General features: G+C 38.7%; 1 protein-coding gene across 10 annotated transcripts in view; it reads right to left on the bottom strand.

The window, feature by feature from the left end:
* The window catches only part of pkp4 (plakophilin 4), an 84592-nt gene that overhangs the window by 19820 nt on the left and 46452 nt on the right, over positions 1-18320 (bottom strand). For 3 of the 10 annotated variants that reach the window (XM_088605517.1, XM_088605513.1, XM_088605523.1), the window contains 7 exons: positions 13115-13212; positions 10698-10829; positions 10387-10580; positions 9557-10133; positions 7216-7239; positions 3631-3822; positions 1650-1860 (listed from right to left, as the gene is read on the bottom strand). In XM_088605517.1, the coding sequence (XP_088461643.1) occupies positions 1650-1860; positions 3631-3822; positions 7216-7239; positions 9557-10133; positions 10387-10580; positions 10698-10829; positions 13115-13212 (1428 nt within the window). Of the gene's footprint in view, positions 1-1649; positions 1861-3630; positions 3823-7215; positions 7240-9556; positions 10134-10386; positions 10581-10697; positions 10830-13114; positions 13213-14542; positions 18317-18320 lie in introns of those variants that run through there. The other 7 variants (XM_088605524.1, XM_088605514.1, XM_088605519.1 and 4 more) reach the window with 7 other exon arrangements.

Raw genomic sequence — 18320 nt, forward strand, 5'->3', positions numbered from 1 at the left:
CATGCGTCATCAAATGTCAGAAGACGCTTCTAAAAGAGGGAACTTGAAGGCTAGAAGAATAAAAACTTTAAACTCTGTGCAACCTAGTTTCTTAACTTTATGCACCCTAATATCCAGGCACATGATTGACCTCAACAGGTCACACGTCAGAAAAAAATGCAAAGGCAATAAATTTCCTGGCACACTGGTTCACAGTGGGAACTGTCGTCTGTGCCCTTGCTTCAGCACAAGAGCAGGTGAGCTGGCACATGAGGCAAATGAAAAAGTTTGTTTTAATATAAATTAGCCTAAGGGCTCTGTAGTTGATCATGTCAAAAGTATTATATTCTCCAGTTCCGAAAGGAACTCGAATGTTGCCTTGTGGAACGTTTTTAGCGAGAGCTACAGTACATTTAAAAAAATAGCCATGTTGTTTTTGCATTTTTGCAAGGGCTTTCTCCTGCTTTTTAGTGCACTCACAACCTAGCTGTTGAGTTTGGTGCAATTAATCTCTTACATACAAGGTTAAACACTCTGATACTGTATTCTGATAAGTGGTGGGTCAAATAGATTTTTATATTCTATAGCCCTTCAAGCTATGTAACATCCATCTAAAAAACAGGAATAAAGTAAACTAAGCATAAAATCATGTCTCTTATAAGTGTTACAGATTTACAGTGTTATTATCGGGAAAATCGTCTGCAGCAGGTGCACTAACATTTTGTAAAACAGACATGACGTATGCAAATCTATTATGATCATTAACTTTTTATCAACAGGGAGTCGACGTAAGTTACAAGCTGGTGGCATGTGTGGCCACTGTTGAAAGCCATAAAACTCTACATTAGTAGCTGCTTTGCACCAGGATGCACATAATGTCTGGTGGAATTATGTCTCTTTCCTAAAGTAGAGTCTGGATAATTATATGCCTGTTCACTGATCTCTGGTCCCTAGATGCCAGGGTTCATACAATACAATCAATGAGGCTCAGGTCTGGCACAAAGGGCATTAAGACATCACCATCTCATTCTCATCTTGCATGAAAGTCATTACATGATCAGCACAAGGATGTGTTTTGTCCTGCTGGAAAGTTATAATGTCCTATAAGCTATAAGTCCCAGGATTTGCGAGGATGTAGCAGGTACTGTGCAGTCAGACAGCCATCGATCAATGCAAGTAGAGTTCTGAAGCTACAAGAGATTCCACCCAGAGTATATGCCCCCTCGGGTGTACACAATTATTACCACTTCTGGTCCTCATTCACCAATGGCCAGGGTGGCTTATAAATAAAATTTGGTTCATTGCTAAAGAGGACTGGGCTCCATTGCTGGCAAGTTATCCTGAGGTTGGGTTATATTGATCCCTTTCTGTGTAGTTTCTTTATTTGTCACCAGTCTTGACATTCAACAGTTTAAAGCAACCACAGATCCTCTCAAAATAAAGTGATTTGCAACAATCAACGTAACTTGGATATATCATGCTCAGTCCTGTATGATCTATTAAACAAAATGAAGCCAAAAACATTTAAATAAATAAGAATTTACATACTTTTTCTAAAAACATCCATTCAGAGAAAGACAAGCTTCTTTTACTGTTTAGTACAGACAGTACTCAGAGATGCAACTAAAAAACACAAATAAGGAAAAGCCAGAGTGTTTTGCAAGCGTTACCTGGGGTCTTTCTGAATGCTGTCTATGGACGGTGACCTTGTTGTGCCATCATCCACAGGAACAGCCTGTCTGGAATAGCCAGATTCAGAGGGTCTGTACTGTGCTGTTCGGTAGGGCTCTGCATAGGTGGCTGTTGTGTTCAGGGCATAGTTGCTTCTTTGGTATGTCATCGCACTGCGCTGACTGGAGGTCCTTTGTAGATTTCCAGCACCTAGTTTCAACAATGAAAACACATCATATCTAGACCGGAATCACATAATAGGTTTTAAAATATTGAGGGTGCTTTCACAACATATTCACTGACGGACAGGCTACATTTTCTGCAGAATTTTCCCCCATATTGTTACTTCTGGAAACAGTTTTCTACTTTTTTTCCCAGTTCCTTAGAATCTTCAACGAAAGCTTTCACTCTAAAGATTGAGCTCAAGCTAAAGAAAAAATAATTGCTAGGATTTCACTATAAAAAAAACAGGTGGTCATGTAAAGTAATGTCAAGAATTTTTCAGACAGATTTATAAGGATTTAACTCTCAAGCATTTATGTGTTCCCATTTAAAGGGTTAAGGAATGAACCCTCCAATCTGAAACTTGATGGAACTCCACAGAGACCAAGGTCTCTACTGAAGTGGAAAATTCTTTCGTCTCAGATTTGTCACTTTGAGAAGCTCCAATGCAGATACACTAGAAATTGCTTTTGTGGATGCAGAAAACCCTTACTGGGAATTTTAAGTTGAATGAAAAGCCCTTAAAGTAATAAAACGAAATAAATAAAATTAATAGGTAGGACTTTTAAACTGAGAGGTAAGTTTTGTACACATCACCCTTCTTTTTTCAAATTAAAATTTTGATCTCAGTGCTTACAAAATATGTTACACCAAATGCCTCCTCATGCAGATTTGCTCAGCAAACATCAAAGCTGTTCTGAATTATCTGTAAAATCCCATACTCCCAGAGGAAAAACATCAATAGAAATGAACATTTGTGAACACGAAACTAAAACAAAAGAATGTCAACTTGATGCTAGATTTTTTAAATCAAATTTCCCACATGGCTGCACATTTGTGGTTTGCTGTTAATAGCTCAGATATGGGATATAATGAACATCTACAGGCAATGAACAGGTCATAATGCTGACTGAACTAAACTAAGTTATACTTAAGACAAAGCTATCAATAATATTGAGATTATTGAAAGTGACAGTAACCTAAATTGGTTGAAAATGAACTAACTTACAAAGCTTTTCCAACTTATATAATAATTAAACCACGTAAATATTATCCCAGACTTTCGGTAATTTAGAATGTTGTCCTAAAATAAAAGGTAATCAAGATATTTAAAGATTTACATGTTATGATTTATTAATATCTTTACACGAGAGCTCTGAAAAGATTTCAGACTAGCAGTAGACAGTGGGGATGGCGATGAAAACAGCTATCAAAATTTTATTTCAAAGCAGAACAAAAAAGCTCAAGGATCACAATAGGTTCTTTCTAACGAAGAATGTTTTCTAAGGTTAAAAAAAACAGCGTTCTTTCAAAATAGACGAGAGTAAACACATTACAGGCCCTTATCAACCAGGGCTCCTCAATGCATCAATACAATTTATTACCGGACTTATCGGACTGAAAAGATCTCATGTCTGTGGCGTAATCTGCAGAGAGAGGCTACAATGAGTGTCTGCTGGAGGCAGAGAGCAATGTGGACTGAATTTTAAAATTTTAAAGGATTCCCAAGTTGCTATCTAGCCACTCTGCTACTCCTTCCTCTCTCCCACCTCTGTGTTTCTAGTTATAACTGTGGTACCTGGGTAATTTAATGCATTTTCTGTTTTAGTATTTTCTTGGTGTCTGTCCCTCCAATTTGCTCACCCCACCTGACCTGCTGTTGATTTAAAGTGGATTACTGAACTTACTGGCACTGCTGAATGCAACAGATTCTTCATGCCTGACCACGATGCAGAATGATAAGCAAAGGTCTTTTACCTGAGCTGGGCCTGTAGACTGCAGTCTGCGTTCCATGGTGAAGCTCCACTGTGCCGTGATTTGGGCTGCGGTACAGAGGGCTCTGAAAAGTCCTCCCCTCATAGATGGGTGTAATATGCAAATCCGGAGACATAGCGGATCGGAGATCTTGTCCCAGCTGACTGTGCTGACTGGCATAGGAGCTCCGTAATCCTGAAAGCAGTACAAAGTTCTTCTTGAATAAAGATCACTATTAGTCCACTTTATGTGAACTTTCGATGATGGCACTGTACTAAATTTAGATGAATGAAAAGCAACTATTTCGAATAAAAAATATCAAAGGCTCTTTAAAAGTCACATTCTCTTTTGGTAGATGACAAAATAAATTTGAATGTACTCATAAAGACCTCATTGGAGGTTTATATTACAGGAAGCTGCTGCTTATCAACCCTTAACGCCTGTAGTCTTTTCCATTCTATCTTAAGAACAATGACGTGGGGTTATTTGCCCTTATGTTAAAATCTGTTCCAGTTTCCAAATGCGCAACGCATTTAACGACAATTGCAAATTTACACTTCATCTTACAAAAATATCCAGATAAAATAGGGATAGAAAAGAGGAATCACCTCAACCTACAGTGGAGTTGGAGCAGAATTGCAGTGCATGAGCTTTTCGTCAAGTGTTGACTAACCACGCCTCAAGCAGCGTGGACAGACTTGCAGATGCATGCCTGTGCCTCGCGTGGGTTAATAGGTTTTCCTTACGAGGAATTAAGTGGGCCTGCTGAACAAGTTCAGGCAACAGACGAAGTATTAACAGTGTGTGCTAGAAAATGCAAGTCTTTATTGTGACCGTTGTGCCCTACCAGAGCATAAAGCTTCTTTATTATTGCCAAAGATGAATCTGGAGATCGCAGTAGTCATGAAGCTTAAAAGCTATGCTAAATCATGCAGTTATGCACATGAGAAAATTAGGTGATCATTTATTTATCTGGTGCTCTATAAAGCTGAGGCTCAAACAGGCTGACATTTGTTTCTGCTTAAGCTTTCTGTGTCCATGGCTTTTTTATATCCCTTTTGATACACAGTCCAGTTCTAGTGTTATATATACAGTACATATATAAAAGTATAACCGCAAAGGAACAAGTAATAGGTTTTTTCCATGCTGAATAGAGAGGAAAGAAAACACATTGTTTCGGCCGTGGAGACTTCTTCAGGTGTAAGAAAGACAGGGCAGTAAGCAAAGCTTACACAGTTCAGTTCTAGTGTTATATATACAGATATAAAAGAGAAGAGAGAAAACACATTTCGGCCGTGGAGCCTTCTACAGGTGGCTCCACGGCCGAAACATTGTGTTTTCTCTCTTCTCTTTTCAGCATGGAATAAACCTATTACTTGTTCCTTTGTAGCCCACGCATGCTGATGCAGCTACCCACCTGAACTACTAAAACCATAACCTACTAATAAATTTTCTGAACACAGGTCTCTAGGCCGTCAGTGTCACAGCGCCCCCTGTGGTCTTTCAGGAATACACTGCTGTTAGTGATGGATTCACTTCTGTGCTAAACCTCCAAAATGGGGTGGGTCTAAAAAATAATTTGGCAATTCTAAAATTGCAAAAAAAAAAATCCTTAAAGATTTATTAACATCCCTGATAAAAAGGGAAGAGCCAGAAAATTAGGGTTCTGTAAACAACAAATGGAACATGTTTTCAACCATGAGCCTTTTGTGTACTTTTTATATAAAATGTTTTTTCTTTAATAATTGACTCCATGAATGTTTCTTCTCTTTTGTAAACTGACCAGTTTTTCCCTTTTTTTGTCGGAGACAAAGTAAACATGCTGAATATCCTTCTGTGTGAAGAAATATCAGATAGAAACTGAAAAATACCACCTCAATAAGAACTTGAAAACACCTTGGATTATCGTTCTTAAGAACAACAGACAGCAACCTTTTATCTATAAGGAAAACCAGACGGTTTTCATATCTATAAAAAGCCTGGAACCTATTTGTAACACTGTTCAACACTGTTTTTGAATGGCTGTGACATCTGGGATATACACCCAGAGGGCTTTATAAGCACTGGGTGGTGTTAAGAGCGCCAAAGGCAAACCAAGCTGATTTCGCTGTTTTGTGAAAATGGACACAAGTCTTCCTAACACAAATAAAGGACATTTCCATGTTTGTTGATAGCCCAACACATGTAACAGTTTATTCACACCCAAAGATGAGCAACTCGCAAGAGAAACAGCTGCCCTGCAACGGCCACCACTGCGACAATAGCCGCTACTGCTCTGAAAAATCCACAAAGAGGATTTCTCACTGCAGTGTCAACTTCTATACGAATCTAAAGATGCACAGGCAACATCACCAGGAAATACTGAGCATGCGGGGCCATTCTGTGAATGGCTGAAGCAACAGAAACTGCTCTTGTGGCAGATATCATCATTTAAAACGATGAAAAGGAAATTTCCATGTGACTATGGAACATGCATTCTGACCCCAGTGACATGGTGCAGTTTATCACAATTGTTGTTAGCGGGCTGGATTGGTTTTTCAGGAAACGCCGGAGGGAGGACATCCTTTCATCACACCTCAATAATCCTCACTTGTCTTCCTCTACTGTATGAATTTTGTCGTGATGGTGATCCTGAACACTACCCTGTCACTTGTTGCATTAATGCCGACTGGATATTCAGGCTGAGTAAAAGTATATCTGAAACAATATGGAGCAGACCTTGTCCAAAACCCCGAAATCATGCAACTTTTTCTTGCAATTGTTACTTTATTATATAGAGCTTGTCTATATAATGAGACATGAATGTTTAACAACCTGCAATAAAACCAGCAGGTTTTTCCAACAGACATCAAATGGCATGATAGGACTGAACTACTAGGTCAGCTGTATTTTACTCTATATCCCTCATATACTGCTTAATAAACAATGAATTATGTGTGAAACTGTGAATTTTGTCGCTTTGCTACCCTCTTAACAGTTACACTGCAGAGAGAGTTATCTAACCAATACAAAACAGAGCCTTTGAATTTTTTCTACCATATAAAGTGACTGTCTCCAGCTATTTGCATTTATTTATTACGAAAAGCTTAAACTGCATGGAAATGAGCAGCAGGGATTTACAGATGTGAAATCAACTTCAAATTCTTGTTAAAGCTGAAGCTTGAAGTAGGTCATCCCCTTTCAAAACAAGCTTGTGATTAGGTCAAATGGTCAGGGAAAAAGACACATTCATGCTTTTCTAAACAAACTCTGCTAAGCCAAATGTGAAAGCAAAAAACACACTGCCAGACACACACACATACACAGGGGTGTTGATTAGGGTTACTAGTTTAGGGCAATTTAAAACGGGCACACAAAATGTGTATCACGAATTACTAAGAAGACAAGAAGTACAGAATAACAACCACTGTTGATCTAATAAGGGGGAACCATAGCAGCAAAGCAACCATAAGTTAGTGTAAGCTTTTCAAATCCACTTGGAGTTCTTCAAATTGGGCACTGATGAACAGTTAACATGCTGTCCAAAGAAAATAAGGCAGGTCAGCAAAAAAATCTGGGAAGAGGGGTAAGATCAATTAAGGGGGTCACCTTGTACCGCATCTACCAGTAGTTCTGAAGATTTCCAAAGGCCGCAAAAAAGAAACACAAAAATCACAAATTACAACTCAAGGAAAGAAACCTCATGAGAGGCTCCTTAAGTATTCAGGAAAATGCAATTTAAATCCTGTTGGCGAACAGAAATTAACATAATGAACCCCGGTTTTTGAACACACATGCATTATTTTTGTATTGGCAACATTAATCAGTGCAATTATACAGCGTAATAATAATAAAAACAGTGAAATTAAAACAAATTCTGAGAAGGCAAAATAGCATATCCATTAAGGGAGTATGTATTGACTGACTCATGTTCCAATTACAATATTTCTCATTGTCCACACACACAATGATTATTTTCCATTTAATTCCCCCCTCCCCAGTACCAATTCCTTTCATATTCTATTGTGCCAGATACTTCAAAGCACGAAATGATTAGTTCTCAAGCTCCACGGAAAGAAGCAAATGAATATAGGCTGACCCATTAATGCTACTACAGTGATAAATTGCTGGCTCACAACAGCAGCAAACGTTTTTCATCTTCTTCCAATACTAAAGCACTGTGGTGGTGGCTTGCTCAAGTATAAAAACCCAACTATCTAATAACATCTTCTGTTTTTAATGCCTACTAGATTCTTTATTGAGCAAAAGATAGAAGTCGGGAGGCAGGCTAGAACAAATTCCCACACATAGTGAAGTTGATTAACTTCGTTCCCCCCACTGATTGACTGAGTCTGACATTAAGGTGATACTGAAGAATTATTTTACGCAAGTACGCTTGAAATAATCTCTCCCTTGACGTGTAGCTTGCTTAGGCTCCCCAATGTGAATGCGAACAAAAATTAAAGGTAATGCTGAGGAAAATGTGATAGCATTACAATTGAAGAGTCTCAGCTCATATCAACCCCTATCATTTGACGTGCTGTCAGACATTACCGATTCAAGACTGAAACAATAAGGGGATATGAAAATAAAATAGCATCACTCCTTCTACACAGAAAGAATGATTCAATGTGTAATGACTAGACTGACATTGTGGAATAAAATACAGAACTGACAAAAGGTGATTAAATCCAAATTCATGCTAGGAATACATTATATAACTGTATTGAAGACTGCATAAAAAGCTAGGAACGGAGTTTTTATAGCTTCGATTTCACAAAACAAAATTAACTTCATCGCTACATTAAGTTCCACCACTTCAAGTTTCAAGAACCACTTATACGATTCAGGGTCAATTCAAGTACTGGGCGCCAGGTTGGATACACCCTGGATGGGACACCAGTCCATTGCAGGGCACACACAGGCACAAATACACACAAGATCACGGCAGGGCCAATTTTACAGGAGCCAGAAGGAAACCCATGTGAGCCCAGGAAAAACATGCAAACTCCATGCCAGCACTCCAGCACGTGAACCCCCAGGGCAGCAATGATAACCACTGTAGCACCATACCGCCCCTGTACAGTAATTACACACCGTAATATTTTAAACAGCCTAAACTCACAAGAATCGGCGATGAGAGGCTTTTAGCTTGTGACATTGCACAAAACTGCCTTATTAAGCCACATATATATATATAACAAAACAAACTGAATAATTGATCACTTTTCCGAGTCTCCATGTGCTTTATGAAACATTTATTTTTTTCCCCCAAAAGCTAGCTAACCTCAAGAAGAATATGGTTTTATTAATTAAAATCCTGCCTTAGAAACTGACTGGGGGACAGCAGGAAAAAAAAGCTCTTTTGTTTATTATCAAGATCATATGCCAGAAGCTCCATAACTCTCCCTCTCCTTCTGAGAGGCTGATGTTTATTACATCGCTCTACATCAGAGAAGCTGGCCAGCCTTCACGTCAAAGTAAAATAATCCATATATCTGCATTTTCCTCAAAAAGCATGACATGCACTCTTATACCTGCCAGTATAAACGACTGAAAAGGTAAAATGAAAAAAACACCCATTTGCTTGATTTGAAAACAGTATTTTTCCATGACTATACTCCATGAGCCCTTTTATGACAGATATTGCAACAGTGACTCATTTCTCGATCTGCCGCCTCGCTGTTCAGGCCACCTGTGGAAATGCCCTTCAGCTGCAATGTAATACAGCCAAGAGCAGCTCGAGGAGATTCCTCAGAGCCTTTCTTTCTACTGCCGGGCAAAACAAATGAAGCTGGCAGTTAAAGTCCATTACACCCAGCCCTCCAGCGGTCCGGATGGTTTGTGGGGGAATGAGAGAATCAACAGAGTGTGAGCTTGAAGAGGCTCTGAGCCGGTCGGACGACCCACCCAGTGCCCCCCCCGCATCGTCTTTCTTCGAACCACCAACCTGTGAGGCTGTCTGGACGCGGAGGGATCATCCTCTCGTAGATGTCGTACGACTGCTGCCCGTACGGATCGGGGTCGTGATGGAGCGTTCTTTGCAAAGTGGACCCGTAGTGCTGTGGGACCGCGGTCATGCTGGAGCGAACCGGGGAATTGGAACTGCTCGGCTGGGGGTGCGAGGGGGAGCCTACCCTCGTCTGAGCGTCCACCAGCGTCAGAGGGGAGCCCATTCGGGCGGAATTCCCCAGGACCTGGTACGGCGAGGTGCCCCGGCTGGCGTTCGTGGACTGCCGGGAGTTCGTGGAGCCCACCCTCCGCACTGCGGCCGGGGAGCCGGTCTTCTGGGCGGTGAAAGGAGAGCCGGGGCTCTGCGAGGGGGGGAGCGTGGTGGCTGAAAACACGTTGGCGAGGGGCTTGGGCTCAGCGGCCGCTGGGGAGCCGTAACCGCTGCCCAGGGAAGTCCTCAAGGACCCTCGGGACGGCGAGATGCTGCTGCCGTAGGCTGGGGACTGGGTGCGTGACGGCACAGAGCTCACTCTCCTCATCACCCGTGCAGACGCGGGAGCGATGTTCACAGGCGCCTGAAGCAGAAGAGGTCAAAGAGAAACAAAACACACGTGTCAGCAGACTGTATATTGAACAATAGGTAAGAGGTGTACTATAATTGGCCCCTGAAAGAGTTAACTAGCAGAAAAACAGGATTCTTTTAAAATCTTTATTTTGGCGGACCGAGTTTAATTACACAACAGTATTTTCTGATGTCTTAGTTGCTTCTGAACATGCAGAAAAACCTAAATATCGGTTGCATAGCACAGCTCACAATTTTGTCAGTACCTGGACTAAGGTCTGTCCTTCTGCTCTTGTGCTTCTCATCAGAGTGGAGCTACTCGAGGTCCCAGGGAAGGAATGCTGCAGCCTGAGCTCTGGCTTCACCAGATTCTGGCTGCTGTAGTAACTGCTGGTTTCCTGGTAACCACTATCGGAGTACGAGTTCATCTGCGTTGAACTACGCGAATTTCCCACAGACCCTGGAACACAGTAAAAAAACATGACAAAAGTCACATAACCAGCCAGTGTAGTTTGGAAGCTTTATGGAAAGAACACATATATAACACAAAGCCTTAATCAAGGATATATTAACAGACCCTCACTTTCATGGAGAGAAGCCTGTTCGGGTGAGTAGAGTGTCACTTGTTCCTGTTCGGTTCTGATTCTGTAGGACGTGGACTGAGAGGGTTCAGTCACGCGAGATTTGGACCCTCCTGCTCCTGGGGCATCTTGGGGAATAGAATGCAAACAGAAAAGGCTTATTATTACATAGAAAATAGCATTGGTACATTTGCTCTTAAAACTATAATTCTCCTACTTCAGCTGGAATACACAACTTACAAATGAGATCAAGAAAGTCAGAGCCTGTTTGTGTTGGAGCCTGCTACTTAGGAATTGAGTTCAGCTATAAGAGATTTACTCCACCTAGATTTAAAGGAAACCAAACAAGAACTCAATAAATTCTGAAACTGATCAGTCAATAAATTTGCATGCAGCTAATCCTATTAAGCTGATTGTAATGGAATGATTTGAGCCAAAAAAAACATCACTACAACCCAGACTGGAAATAATGGATTCTGTGGCACACAAATCATCTCTGTGCTAAAGCTGTTTATTTAGTGTCGACACTGGCCTAGTCTGCTGTCAGCCTGATGCTTGTGCTCCATCTGTAAGTATCTCAGCAACATGGTTCATTGCCAGGGGGTACCTGTGACACACTGGCTGAGAGATGAGGAAAATCCAGGGACTGCTTTAAAAACATGAATGAATAAAACAAAATAGATATTTTTACACAAACACCTGAGTATATGAACCCGAAGTCAGCAGCTGCATTAGTCAATTGGTACAATATGTGGCTGTTGTAGCTACTTATATTCAGAAATAAATGTAACATGGGAAAATCCACCACATTACATTCATTTAGTCTGGAAGCAAGCCATATACATTTTATGGAGTTGCGAAGGTTTTGAAAAGTTTGTTCCATCTCGAAGGAAAGCTTTCTTTTTTCTTTTTGAAAGGTAAAGAGTCATCATGAATGAGGAAGATCCACCAGTTCTTTCGCAATAAAAATGGCACTATAACATACTTAATTGTGTTTAACAGCACAGTATGTACCTTCTAATACGCAAGGACATTTCGAAACCCAAATCATTAAGTTTCTTTAATGCTCAGATTGTTGTGTCTTTCTTGAGAACTGTTTAATAAATTTTCTGTTTAATCAATTAAAAGTAACTACCACTTTAGCTCTAGATGCAAATAAAATCTTTTAGACAGGAAGCAATTGGATACTAAAACATATAATTATTGTCAGCTAAAAGCTGAATAAAATAATAGAGCACTAACTCTACCAATTAGGAGAACTACAATGAATCACTGTTATTTTTCCTTCTTCATAATATAAATAGTAACATGTACACTGTAAGAGGTCTGTCTTATCAAGGGGCTATTTACAATGACATTTGATTCCTAAAATCACATGAGGATGCTACAGTCCTTCTGACTGTCAATTGTGCAGTCTATGTCGTTTGCCGTCCTCAACACTGAATTCTATGTTTTTATCCCTTACAAAGGTTTTACTCCTCAACCACAGTCTATGAGTTACACTTGACATCCTGGAAAAATTATTTCACGGGATTTTCACACTTTACAAATAATTGCACTTAATGCAAGTATGCTTTAATAAAATTAAATGAAAAACATTTAGCATAAAAATTGGTAACTATCTTCTGTTTTTTAAGACCTTGATATTTTTCCTTTTCTCCTTTCAAAAATTCTACTGAGAAAAAAAATAGTATAGTGAGAATGTTAGAGAGCTGAATAAGAACTGCAAAGCTTTGCCAGTGTCAACTAAACAGACAGCAAGGTTTTTTAATACATATGAATTGTACAGTAAATACCTTTGGAACCGACTGGTTTCTTCTACCAGACATATGTTTAACTTTCTAATCTTGAATATTCAGTTCCAGTTCTTAGTAAACCAATTAGGATCCAACCTGTGTTGTTCTCCAGGTTCTTAAAACGAATTCAAGACTATGTTATCTAGTAAAGACGTATTCAGCTAACTGCTTAAGGTCCCATGCTTAATTTATAGCATTTACTGCATGTATAAATAATTTTCATGTTTTAGGATTAAAACTTGAATGGACATCTATCGAGAGTCTTCACTATTCTAAACAGAACCTTTTCATATGTTTCACAAACCAGGAATTTATTCTTAGCTAATTAAGGCATGCAATCAGTCAGGCAAAAATGTAAATTTTTAAATCTATGCTTGGTTTAATTAAAACCATTTTGCATATTAATGACAGTGGTCTTTTGATGAGACAAAAACGGAAAAGGATGGACTTTTGAATAAATGTGGTACTATAACCCTATTTTTAGCATGAGATTCAAGGTCTATTTAAGTATTTTAATCTTCGCTGTATTATCAAAGATTCAAGAAATTTCGCCCTGCTTCATTTTTCTCTTAATCATTAGTTTCGGTAATTCAGTGTCTGGGGTTTCCAGATATTGCCTGTAGTGAGAGAATCAATCTTCAACGTCTGAAACATCAAATTGCAGACTGTAGCAGTTGTACCTCCTGATCTCCAGGGGAAGGACTTCTCAGATGAGCTGTTGGGGGAAAAAAAAGAAAAATTAGCAAAAAATATTGATAACATCAGTAGATACACAAAAGTAAAAAGATGAGGCTGTATATAATAGCATTTATGGATTAATGCTTAACAAATGCCTACCCTAACGTAGGACAGGGCAAATCTCGGGTTAGCTCTATTTTTAAAAGCTACCCAAGTTACACAACAGTTCAATTAATCTAATATGTCCTCAACATAAGATCTCCAACTGTTTTTCCTTACGCGTTTTCAATTTAAATGCCATTGTGTTACCAAACTGTCAAGGTAGAACCTTTATTCACAGTTATTTCTGATGTAGCTGCAGTGTAAAATCACTAATAGGCTGTACATATCAATGGTTATAATGGCTGTGGAGCACTATAACCTGTAATCCAAGATGTTCTTGAACATGTTTGCTCACTTTTCCAACACTACAGGTTTTAGAAACTGCATCACCTTATCACCACTGCATAAACTTAGCACAAAATATTCCTTATAACAAAAGCAAAATCATATTTTCTTCAGACAGTATAAAATCCTGCTTTGAGGCATTATAGCAATTAATAGTTTTCTATGCATTTTAATATTTAGCTTTTTACTCCCAGGCTTAATTATGTTCTGGTTATTGATTAAAAAATATACAAATAAATTGTGAGATCAGCAAAGGAAATTCATCCGCCCCTGAGTGGACTGAGCTAGCAAATAACATACAAAACATATCGATCTTGTGTTGCCATTCCCAAACAAGGCTTGGAAAAAAAACAGCAAAGAGTAAGAAACATTTTGAAGAACTGAAAAACAAGCAGGACAGAGCCTCTGACAACTGGACAGCATAATCAGAAATGCTCTTATTTGGATGTCAAAATTCCAACTTCCCTTTTTGAACCTTTGCACAATACACTAAACAACTGCATTAAATCATACCTAAACACTGGCCAGCTAAGAATAATAATTAATAATAATGCACTTTAAAAAAATTTCAAAACATGGCTGGGTTAGCAAATTGTTGTCTTCCTGGTACACTGTGTGAAAGTAAATATATAAATAGCATGATTGATTCCTGGGTCAGCAGTCTGTGCTCTTGGAGATGTTGCACAAAGCTTGAACGGTTGTCAGAGGAACACGAAGTGAACACTTCCAGAGACAGCCTGCAGAAACGCTGAGGTAAGAGATGATCAGAGACTTTATTGATGGACCTATTTAAAACTATGTCACAGTGGTCTGTAGAAAAGAATTCCGATTCTTATTCCTTCAGAAGGTAGACATGCCAGCAACATTCCATCTATCGAGCAGACAATAGTAAAAATAAAAAAAAGATCAATGCTACAGACCTGGAATTTTCCTCCCTCAGAGAGGATCAGAATTGCAGCATGTAGCATTTCATAAGAACAGATTTTAAAGACGGGTTACAATGAGAACAACATCACAACTCACAATACTAAGGAGATTAAACAAAAAACAGTCTCATACAGATTAGAAAGGACTATAAAAGACAGAGATGAAATAATTTAAATATACTTTTAGAACATCTGACTAAGGAAAACTTCCTCTCTTTTATCCCCAAGGTTATGACTATAAAGGCAGCACACAATGCTACAAAATGTAGATATAAAGACTTACTTTTAGAGTATGCTTTTAGAAAAATAAATGATTCAAGGAAAATATTTTGTGTCCTGCTGATATATAATTGATGCTTCTACTTGCCTCTTCTACCTTAACATCAGAGGACATCTGAGGAAATGTGTTGACAGAAATAAAGGACCATGATCAGAATGTAAATGAGATGAAAGCAATTAAAAAGGATGCTTGAAGAACTGTGCTCCAGTCATCTGTTCCAATTTCGTTCTATTTCTGTATATATTCACAACTGCTGTTCAAAGAAGTGGCCACAGATCTTGAGGGTGTCAAAAGTGCAGACGGTTTGCACAAATTTAAGATGCTCTAGTTCAGGGTGATATTAATATACAAATATTCATTGATGTGGTTGTCTCTGAGAAGATGAGATTTTGAAAAAAGAGGAGACCTTTTCCTGACCCAAGCTTTTGGTCATTCAAGAAATGTAATCTCTAGGGAATTGCTAAATGATTAAAAAAATAACCAAAATAAAGAAATATATAGGGGTATGTAATAAAATGTAGTGGCCTCATCACACATTTACTTTGGTGCTGCTTCCATTCTCAGTAAGATGAGCTATTGAGCTGAACAGTTTGCACAACAGTCTGGCAGCTGCATATATTCATACCCAAATGCTGTGGCTAGCAGTTTCCTTTTCTACCCAAACCTTTAAGGTGATGGAACGACTGTGTGCCCTTTACATAACATTGCTGAATGCGATACCCCAAGAGGAATATGCCCTAGCATCCACAAGACGCCCTTCTGTCCCTTAAACTATGCCAGTCTGCAGCTGCAGAAAAACCAAGAAAGGTCACTCAAGGCTGGTAGAGGATTCCTTTAATAATTATGTCTGGCTGACAGCAGGATGTGGTTAATTGCAATTGCCTATACTGAAAAGTATTTCAACTAGACTTGCAATTATCATTAATGAAAAAGGTGATTAAATTACTTGGATATTAAATGCTGAATATTCTAAATCCCCATAATTCTTCATTTCAGCTCATTAAGTGAAAAAACATACAGTAAGTGGCCCCATATTTCTACAATGTAAAAATAAGTTTGAAGACTCTGGAAAATTAAAATTTTAGAGACGTTTTCTTCACTTCAACCCACCAACTTTGCCACCTACCCATCAGCTATCCCTAAAATATACACAAAACTCCTTTACATCTGTCTCAGCAAAGGACAAGTGCTTCAAACAATTCTAATTTGAGTGTGAGGATTCACATACTTTCAACACCTTTCCTTACAAACTGTGAACATGGACATTTTCAATATTTAAATTGCCAGTTACTCATTAAAATAAAGTTATCACACCACAAAAGTTGACATTTCTAACAGTTTACCAAAAATGCACTGAAATACAAAAAAAATACTTTGCCAAAGAACATTATAATCTCATTTAACTTGAAATCCTGACCGACAGGTAGTGACTGCAATTGACAGTGTAGGTGGGAATCTGAAATGTTAAACTGTCTAAAATTTCAGCTAGTTAGTAGCTACTGTACCATTATACAAGATTTTTTCACTGTGCAATGAGGTATCACTGTACAAGTAGCAACTGGGATTTAGCTTGATGGACTAACATCCCATTTAAGGGGAGTCTTGTACTCTCAGCTTGCATAATTCTACAGTATCTGGGATAAGCCCTAGATCTATAAGCTCCTTAGACTCTTGAAGGACTTACCTATATATAAACACTACATACATGTAACTCCATTGTATTGCATACTGAGCAGTATTAAAAACATAAATGCTTGTTTGTTCCAGTACTAATTTGTTGCATTTTAGTGCTTCTAAGCACATTTCTAATGTGCATTTAAACTGCCCCACTGTTTTACTATTGCACTAACCTGTATCACATTTTTGTAGTCTATGAACATTGCTCTGGATAAATAGCAAGCTGCTAAGCATCTGCTAAGCTAAAACAAAAATGATTTTTTCTCAGGGATACCTCTGAGGAAGAAATAGATAGGGATGATTTTAAATGTGACGCATTTTGTAAAAGCAACATACTATCGATTTGGAGCCCATGACCTTTCTGAGGCATTTCAGAACTTTCCTCACAGCCCTTTTGATTAATGGGAAGGAAATGATTCTATATTCCCTACCAAATGAACCACAGCATTTTTCATTTCTTCTGAAATAAATCTCACGTAGAACATCCAAACTCATTCCACCACAGAAAGGGGGTATAACTGCAAGCCAGGCCTCCAGAGAGGACAAACAGGAAAGCCCAAGAACTAACCACCCAACCTGCGTTTCAAGCTGGTGGTCTAAATTCTTAACTGCTTTTGCTCCATTACTCCAGGTCTCTGCATTCAGCTTTCATTCCATTTTCTTTTTAGCTGAAAGTTGCAAAAGCTATAAAGGAACACATTCATAATAGCTTTCAAAAGGTGTTTTTATTCTGGAAAGCAACATAGTAGATTGCAAGAAATAAATGACAATGAGCTGTGTCAAGCTCCTATACAAAACCTCATAAACCTTATTCCAATTAACTGGGCTGATCTATCGTAACAATAGCAATCTGAAGGTTCAACATCCAAATTTGGCTTTCAAAAGCAGCAACAAAAGATTAAGCAATCAAGCTTAGTGATTCACATAATCCTACATAACCAGAGCCGTCACCCAAAAAGCAAAAGTGCTAATTAGTTGGTTACTTCAGACTGTCTGATCCAGAGATACGGATTTCAATTTTAATTCTGCAAACCACTGACAAATCTTTTCTACCACCTGACATGACTTGCTCATTTTAAGGGCTGAAATTTCACTTCTGGGAAAAAAAAAACACCCAAATATTTGAGTTACGTGGTGAAATCTTCAAAAGTATACTCACCTAGCGTTTCTAAAAAAATTCGAACACGTTTTCCATAGAAAATACCCCATGTCTTTACTCAATGAGACCCTTATAGCAGATGTAGCAACAACACCTCTTTCTACCTATAAGAATACTATCCTGATGGACTGGCTCGTTGGGCACATAGCAAAAATGACCTGAGCATTGCAAAGCTATTACTGGTCCTTGAAACCTGCAGTATGAAACATGCAGCATTATGTCATCGAAGTCAGTATATTTTACATCAACCAAGCAGAGGAAAATAAAAATGGAAAAAAAGACACCAGGGGAGTCTGAGGAAAAGGACTCGAATCCACATTACTGACAGCAGGGGGGAAAAAAGCACAGTAATTCAAAATTAATGTTTCTTAATATGAATTAATGGAGCTTCAATTTGACAGATTTTTTGTACAGAGAGGAATCAATGAAGCATGGAAAAGAAAGGAGACTCCCTGTACAGAGGGAGGAAAAAACATTCAGTAACTACCAGGGCTGCTTCTGCAGTTGCATAAAAAATATGACATCATGACATGCCAATACTTTGGCAAATTAAGCATTGGCATTTTTCTGTGTATGTAAAAGGACAATGCTTTCTGACGTGTTATCATGGCTGTTTTGGCGAGTGAGCTGAGATTTCTCTTCGGTTTCTACTGGGA

Source organism: Lepisosteus platostomus, chromosome 14 (genome assembly GCF_059453375.1).
Source record: "Lepisosteus platostomus isolate fLepPlt1 chromosome 14, fLepPlt1.hap1, whole genome shotgun sequence".
Lineage (NCBI taxonomy): Eukaryota > Metazoa > Chordata > Actinopteri > Semionotiformes > Lepisosteidae > Lepisosteus > Lepisosteus platostomus.